The sequence below is a fragment of the Poecilia latipinna genome, unplaced genomic scaffold, assembly GCF_001443285.1.
Source record: "Poecilia latipinna isolate Pla-1442-1.1 unplaced genomic scaffold, P_latipinna-1.0 Scaffold95, whole genome shotgun sequence".
NCBI classification, from domain to species: domain Eukaryota; kingdom Metazoa; phylum Chordata; class Actinopteri; order Cyprinodontiformes; family Poeciliidae; genus Poecilia; species Poecilia latipinna.
The window spans coordinates 470193-478268 of NW_015112711.1; the positions used below are offsets into that span (position 1 = coordinate 470193).

At 41.7% G+C, this 8076-nt stretch overlaps 1 protein-coding gene across 6 annotated transcripts in view; it reads right to left on the reverse strand.

Moving 5' to 3' along the window:
• Positions 1 to 445: 445 nt before the first annotated feature.
• Positions 446 to 8076, reverse strand: part of LOC106942193 (catenin delta-1-like) — a 28502-nt gene continuing 20871 nt past the window's right edge. For 3 of the 6 annotated variants that reach the window (XM_015025451.1, XM_015025427.1, XM_015025411.1), the window contains 13 exons: positions 7497 to 7683; positions 7302 to 7419; positions 7031 to 7184; positions 6798 to 6815; positions 6450 to 6518; positions 5547 to 5674; positions 5288 to 5438; positions 4999 to 5191; positions 3819 to 4027; positions 3656 to 3697; positions 3494 to 3561; positions 3272 to 3326; positions 446 to 1521 (listed from right to left, as the gene is read on the reverse strand). In XM_015025451.1, coding sequence (XP_014880937.1) covers positions 1463 to 1521; positions 3272 to 3326; positions 3494 to 3561; positions 3656 to 3697; positions 3819 to 4027; positions 4999 to 5191; positions 5288 to 5438; positions 5547 to 5674; positions 6450 to 6518; positions 6798 to 6815; positions 7031 to 7184; positions 7302 to 7419; positions 7497 to 7683 — 1451 coding nt within the window. In that variant the 3' untranslated portion in view covers positions 446 to 1462. Of the gene's footprint in view, positions 1522 to 3222; positions 3327 to 3493; positions 3562 to 3655; positions 3698 to 3818; positions 4028 to 4998; positions 5192 to 5287; positions 5439 to 5546; positions 5675 to 6449; positions 6519 to 6797; positions 6816 to 7030; positions 7185 to 7301; positions 7420 to 7496; positions 7684 to 8076 lie in introns of all 6 variants that reach the window. The other 3 variants (XM_015025436.1, XM_015025419.1, XM_015025443.1) reach the window with 3 other exon arrangements.

Sequence of the window (8076 nt, forward strand, 5' to 3'; positions counted from 1 at the left end):
CATACTTCACTGAAAAAGCAACTGCTCAGAGCCAAGGCAGGTGTATGGTACGTCATAATTTTACATGGATAGGCAACAGTACAAATATACTATATGTGTGAAGAGATTAAGAAAAAAAAAAAACTAAAAGATTGGTCTCTTTTGCTTTTAAAAACATAACAGTGAAAGTTGAATTGAAAAGAAAAATTGCATAATGCTCTCACCCACATACAAACCCCCAAAAACAAAAACGCACACTGGACACAAAATACAAAACAAACGGGTCAGACCAAAATTTAAATTATAGAGCATCTCTCCCAAAGCTGCAGGAAAACTCGAGTCTCCTCTGAGTAACAAAAGCCTCTGAAATTCATATTCCAGTCGACGCAAAACGGATTTAGAGGTGAAGGTCCAAATGGGCTACATGGCAGACTCTTATTTGAAAAGTCAGAGAAAGTTCACCTGATTTTTTTTTTTTCTTTTTAAGTATTGAGACAGGATTAGTGGTTAAACGTGTAGTAGTGTTTGTCACAGCTTCACATCTCAGTACCAGGTTTGACACGTTGTACTGGACGAGTCTGCTAAATCCAGGCAGAAATAAAACGAAACAAGCAGCTCAAAACTTATTTTCTACTTGGGGGAGAGGAACAGAAACAAACTTAAAAAATGAAATAAAAACAGAAAAAAGAGGCAGCAGGAACATAAGACTGTTAAAAAATAAAACAGAGGACAATCAGACAAAAACAATTAAACGTGTCTGGTCCGTGCAAGCAAAGACATTACTCAATAATAGTAAAAAAAACAAAAAAACAAAAAAAAAAGGGTTCATAATCATTTTGACACAAGAAACGCGCGCGCACACACACGGCCACAGGTTTAGCATTTTGACAAATATACAGGTCTGTGCTCATCCCAACAGAGAGAAAATAACTCTAGACAGGAAAATAACTCCTATATAAACATTCTCCATCTACAGGGCAGCCTGTGGGTGCAGCCAGCCTCCCAGCATTCCCAGGAAAGGGACAATTTAAATTAATGCGCCAAAACCAATGCAGTCATCCTGTTTCGCCTATGTACACTATATTCCCCTACACACACGGCTAAAGACAGATCCATCGTTCGGATGCAGGGGCTGGCAGCAACATACTGAGCATGATTATCTGTTTACTTAGTAGCGAGAAAAAGAAATGGAGAAAAAAAAAAAAGGCAGGATGAAGGCTGCAGAATAAAATGATTGTCAACAAAGGTGATTGCCTTTACAGAAGACAACTATAATTTATAAACTGAATATATTTCTGCTGCTACAATTGAATGAAACAGGTGTGTGTGTGTGTGTGTGCTGTCTGTAACTGTTTTTCTGCAACACGACCACTTTCTTTGGATGCTGATCCTCATCTTCAGATCCCAGCTGTGTGGCGACAGAGAGGAGGGTTAGACCGAGGAAGAGGAGGAGACGGCGTCCAGGTCTGCCTCCTCGCTCTCCTCAGTAGCAGTGGTAGGGCAGCGACGGCCCGGTCTGGGTGATGCACACTATGAGTTTTTCTGTAGAAACAAGCAGCGAAACACGCACATTAAAAACCACTGGGAAAATAAAAAGGCATTTATGAACAACAACAACAACAAAGATACGACATGGCAGCTGCACACTGGTGCCGTCACAACTTTTAAAAATAAATCGTGTTTAATTGAAGCTGATAAAGAAAACTTACTTTGATGAGAACGATTTTGGCACACGTTAAACTTAATACTCGACAAGACTTCAGTGATTTAACACGCAGTTTGCATCAGTTAAACGTCTTTGCACAATAAAGGCAAACCGAGTGGATTACAATGTTTTCTGTGACGACTAATCAGATATAGCAATGGTTGTTTAAAAGGTTAAGTTGGGCAGACTGAACAGGCGACGACGCGGCTGATTGATGGTTTGGGTGCCAAAGTTTTTTTGAAATGTTTCAGCATTTCATTTATTTGTTTAGCGTGTGAACTTTGATCAGTTTCAACACAACAATTATTTTTATTTTTGTAAAGAAAAGCACTTTATTCTGTAGAAATTCAGATGTTTTTTTTATTCATCTTTAAGATAAAGAGTAACACAGGGAAACGTCTTTAAGCTTCACGCTTTCAGACAGTTTTCATTGTAATTTAGATTTGAGAAAAAAGGTGATCGATTGTATAAATGTACAAAATGAAATTAAAGAGGAAATTGTGACATTTTAAAGACTTTAAGGCTTGAATTAAGACCAACTAAAACATTTAACTTTTTTAAACCATCAACACTTCTGTGATGGTTTATACATGAAGTGGTGAATCCTGCGACTTGACTCATTATTCACACAAAGGTGTGACAAAAAAAAACCCTCCATCACCAATCTGTGCTTGTGTACTACAAGAATAAAAGGCAAAAAGAGATTCAGAAGACATTAACTTTTCTCTATGCTTTTTAAAATGACCTGCGATGACAAAATTTTAATTTTTCTGAATTTGTAACCACTTCTTTTAGAAAATGCCTGTAAAATAACCTCAAAATCATCCCTGATGGTTTAGTGTCACAGATCATGAATATATATAAAAAAAAGGTTCTGATCCAAATACTTGCAAGTGGTGTTTGCCCTAAATATGCATTTTCTAACGTGGTGCCAAAAAATAAAATCAGACAAGTTAAATCTTCTTATAGGCTGGGACAACGGGTGCAGTTTCAAGGATAACCACCAGGGTGTGCTCATAGACACCAAAGCAAATCAACAGGATAATCTCTCAGATTAATTAAAGGAATAATCTGACCATAAAAAAAAGAAAAAAATATATATATAGCCTTTTCAGTTAGTAATATTTCTATTTGAGTCATGTAATTATACATAGTTTTACTCCTATTCTACATTTTGAGATTGATTAAATTTGAAAAAACAAAAAACATTTTATGACCGTTAAAAAAAAAAAAAAAAAAAGATATTGTGACAACACCACTGAGCCCTCGTTCTAGCGGCTAAACTTGTATTATCCAGAGTTAGTAACCTGAAGAAACAACGCACAAGGACCAGCTCAGGGGCAAACTACAGCAATATGTACAGCACAGAACATCGGGGGTGGGGGGGCGTCACAGATCTAAACATGACCACAATAAACCTCCACTTCTGTTCCAGCACACCACCATGGATCTACACCAGTTTATTCGAGGGTCTGAAGTAATAAGAGACAAAATAAGCTCAGAGTAAACATGCAGGATTAGAGGTCTGTTGGACATACCATGCTGTTACATGCAGAGGGGGGGAAGAGGGGAGGGTACGGGGCTAACCATCGTAGGAGTCCAACAGAGGCAGGGAGCCCTTTCTGCTCCCATACACCCCTCGCTGAGTGACAGAGGAAGAGAGAGAAAGAAGGTGGACAGGAAGTGACTGTGAGAAGTGTCAGTGAGTTACATTAAAAAGGTCACAGCGAGGAAATGTTGAACGCGGTGCATCAGGTTAGGGATTAGTTCAGTTAAATCAGGAAACTGTTTTTTTTTTTTTTAAAGTACCGGTAAAGTGTCTGTGGTTTCGTCCAGAGTGTGTCTCCTCTCCTTCTGATCCAGTGTAGAGTAGGAATCTGAGGGATGATCAAATAAAAACCCGATCAGCACAGTCAGAGTGACTTTAATACTAATTCACAAAAACAGAGAAGAAGAAATTAATATGCTAACCAGGGCCAAGATCATTCAAGGGAATTAGATCCCTCTTGTCTCCTAAAAATAAGCAGAAGTGGAAAAATAACCTTAAAAATATACAACATACATTTGAGTTTACAGACTTTAATTTCAAGAAACGCCCGTATTCAGGCTCAAGAGGCAGAAATGATGTCCGTACCTCTGTCCAGTAGCGGCGTGGTGCTGTCCTCGTAGGTGCCGTTCGCTCTGGTGCTCGGTCCGTTGGTGGTGGTGGTGTTTGGGTTCAGGTTCACTGTGAAGTCCGTCTTCTTCCAGCCGTCCTTCTCCAGCGGCCGGCGCAGCTCTTTGTGAGCCCAGACGAGCTGCAGCACCTGAGCCGCTCCTCGCACCTCGCGGTCGGTGCGGCTGCTGGAAGAAACCCGAACAAGCGCCCGAATTAAAGACGTGTTCAGCTCAGACCGACAAGACGGTTTATTGCATAAACTGAGGGAGATGTTGAACTTTAAAGAACAAGCAGCGACTCGATTCTGGTTTAAAAGTGGGACAGTTTCCTAATTTAAACTTGCGAGCCGTGCTACATTTTTGACTCGTAACTTTAATGTCAAACATTGGAAAAGCCTGTTTAATATCAAGCTACTGATCAGATTAAATATTGTTGCTGCGTTCAACACAGTTTGGTTTGAGATTTCAGACACAATTTGTCGATTCTTGACCTACGGAAAGCAGGTCTACAAAAGTTACTTTGATTTTTTTTTTGTTCTATAGAGGAAAAAAAAAGTCTTAAAATTTGTCTCATTTCCAAGTTCTTAATCGCAAGGAGAGTTTATCAGCTGGTGTCCTACAGCGCCCTGTGCTTCGTTTGTTTGCTTTCAGTATGTATATTTATGATTTGCCCTCCATAATACTTGAAAATACGAAAGTATTTCGACTCATGCAAACAAAGTTGCAGGCCTGTGTGAAGGCTGTGCGTCAAGGCTGCATCCTGGCTCGACTCAATTTGTTACCAGCTTCCCCTCTAAAATCCACACAAAAGATTTCAATCTTGACACTTTTATCTCGGGAGAAAGCCCGGCTATTATCGCAAACATCTTAAGTTTCTTTTGAGCTAAACATTTTTTAACTTGGCACCATGCCAATTTGAGAATACTTAACAATTTAAGCCATGCAAGTCAGTAAATCTCATCATTCCCTTTTGCACTTTAGTTTTTCCAAGAATAGAGACAAAGCAGTCATTAAAATATTCCTAACTGAAAGAAAAAAGTGTACACTTTCTAAACTTTAATTTCTACACACTATACAAACAGCATTTTTTCTACAAGGATTCTCTCTCTCACAATATCCTCACACGGTTTATAAATCTGTAATCCTGAAACACTTACCCATCTTTGCTGATGAGCACCAGCCTCTCAATGCCAGATGCGATTCTCAGTTTCTTTGCCGCCTCCACGTTGTTGCCGAGCACCTCAGCGAGCGTGCTCAGTACCGACACCATGGTTTCCTCCGACAGATTGCACCTAGGCTGGTTCTGGCCTCCGGGCAGGACAGCCACCAGGTGAGGCAGAGCGTGCTCGCCTACGTGAGAAAAGACACGAGTCAGCATTCCTTCATTTTCGCGGCGCAGGCGAACGTCAAGACGTGTTTTTCAGTAAACAAAGAAGATGGTCTTACCCAGGAGCTCACTGTTGCGGTTGTCGATGGCGAGGTTCCTCAGGGCTCCAGACATTGCCCGAACAACACGATCGTTACTATGGGAGAGCAGTTCTGTCACGATGGGGAGGCCCTTTTCCAGACGCACCATGGCTCTGATGTACCGACCAAACTGGACACACACACACACACACACACACACACACACCATCATTATCATCATCATCTGCTGAAGCAAAGCTTTCCAGAGGCTTCAGTTGTTGAAGCATCTGATACTTACGGTCCATCGTCCGGCACACAGGTTCTGGATGGCGCCGGCCGCCGCCTCCAGCACTGAGGGGTTCTTGCTCTCTTTGAGCAGAGAAGTGTAAACGCGGACCACCTCCGGCTGGTACAGCAGCTCGTAACCTGATGTCAACAAAACCATGAACAGAGCTTGATGAACCTTTAGTTCCATTCGAGGTCGGTCGCAGTAGCTCAGACAGCATTGTGGGTCAGACAGATTCCCGACTGGCCTTTAACCTAAAAGCAATGCTGCGTTCCAGCTACCCGGGAAGTTAAAACTCAGGGCCGGGTTTGACGTCAGACTCGAGGAAACGGCGTCGCAGTTAAGTCACATGCATCAGACTCGAGGTCCAGGGGCCAAACCCGGCCCGCCGGATAACTGCGGGCTGCCGCATAAATAGAGCAGTTGTGTGCTTAACTTAATAAAATAATAATAAAAAAAAACAAATGCAATTTTTATCTATTGGTTTATTTTATGACCAACTCTGGGCACTTGAGATTTACCTCAGATGCTTTAAAAGGTACTTTTAACTGCTGAGGCACACAAGGAAATTAAACTCAAGCTAAACCTTTCATAAAATTAGAGCATTCATCACACTTTACTGTCAAAATGACAGCAGCCTGTGGTCACAAGTATGAAGTATTTTAGAAAATTTAGAGATGATCAAATTCATTTGATTAAATTTACTGATCTAGATTTGTTTCCCCAACCTTTGAACATGAAATTTGAGAACTTCTGGTTTAAAAGTTAAAAAGGTTTTTAAATGTCATTCAATAAAACAAAACCCAACATTTTCAGACTGAAATGAAGATAAATACAAACATGTCTGCATATTCAAACTCTTGGGCTTGTTAAGCAAACAGATGTTCAGCATAAAAACAAAGCTACTGGTCATACCTTGGGCAGGCGTCGTCCTCTTTGGAAAATCGTAAGACTCTGGACTTCCATCATCCCCATCCTTCTTTGCTGCAAATAAAAATACATTTTTTTAAATAAAATTCAAAATTGAAGAAATGATCAAATAAATATTCCCATGCAGGCAAAGTGATTATGTGTTCTACTTCTAGAAACGACACCCAGTGACGAAAACGCCGAGGGCATGCAGCGTCGTTTCAGTGGCGAATGTTTCATGCCCGTGTGACACGAGGAAACGGCCTTCGTCTCTCACTGATGTTTGTTTAGCGTTAGTGAAATGGGTGATGGCAGCAGCTCTTCAAGCATTCAACACCAAGAGGAAAATCTTACCTTTGGAAAACCACTCATCTAAACACAGCGGAGAGACAGGAAGATGTGAAGGAGGGTGGGAAGACAGGAGGAGCAGGGGGAGGAGAAGGGAAACAGTGGCAGAGTGTGAAAAACAGCAACAGGTGCTTCCGCCACCAGCAAGCTCAAACCGACCAGCGACTGCCTGGCTTTCAAACAGCAGACGTCTCAGACGCAGAGGACATTTTGGACGTAAAAACTTGTCCGACACTGACCTTTGCCCTTTCGCGAACCAAAGCAGCCTCCCTTGTGGGCGGAGGCGGGGCCATGGTTGAGCGGAGTCTGCTCTTTGTAATTTTCGCAGCCGGGGATTTCGTGGTGAACCTGATAGGACAGATTCCTCAGAAGGCAGACGCAATTCTCTACCAGCTGCAGCAACATCGAGAGACAAAAGTTAATGTGATAAAAAAAAAAAAAAAAAAAGAACGTAGGGATTAAAGATGCGTAGATGGAAAAATGTGCAGATTCCAGTCAAATAATAAAAACCTTATTATCCACGTCTTTGTGGTTGAGTTGTGACTGGACAATGTACATGAGCGAATCCACCAGCCCTGTGCATTCCCTCAGCTTTCGCCGGGCCTCGCTCCGTTCTGAGCTGACATTCCTGATGAAGGAGGTGGAAAAGTTAAGGACATAATTTCACGTTCTCCCTCTCAATTCTCTCCGCTTTCCGTCCAATACCTAAGGCAGCCAGCAGTGTTGGTCAAGGCCGTATCCCACTCCAAATGTCGTGGTTTGGAGCTCTCCTCGCCTCCGCCTTTCTCCCAGCCCGAGTGAGGAACAATCACCTCGTCGGCGAGAGCGTGCAGAGCGTGGTCCACTATCTCCATCTTCACCGAATCATGGGAGGAGAGGTTCCACAAGGTGCCTGTAGCAAAATTACAGCGTATTTTAGGTTTGTTGTGTGGGTCTAAATGTAAGAAAACTAAGCAGATTGTGTGGAACAGCAAGGCCTCTCACATCGATTGCTTTGGTATGAATGATTTGTAGATTATGTGTGGATAAAAAGTGTCATGTAAAAAATAAAAAATTCTTGTAAAAAAAAAAAAAAATAATAATTAACCCTTATATTGTGTTGCAGAGTAGATTTGAATTCAATGTCCAAACAAGCTGAAGCTATAAAACATGCTTGTCAAACAAGATGGCGGCCGTGGGCATCCTGACATCCCTCTGCAAACAAAGAACTGCTTTTGGGGGGGGGGGGGGAACCCCAGTTTCCCAAAATTTTACTCCTCAAAAAACAAAAATTTTGCCAAGAAAA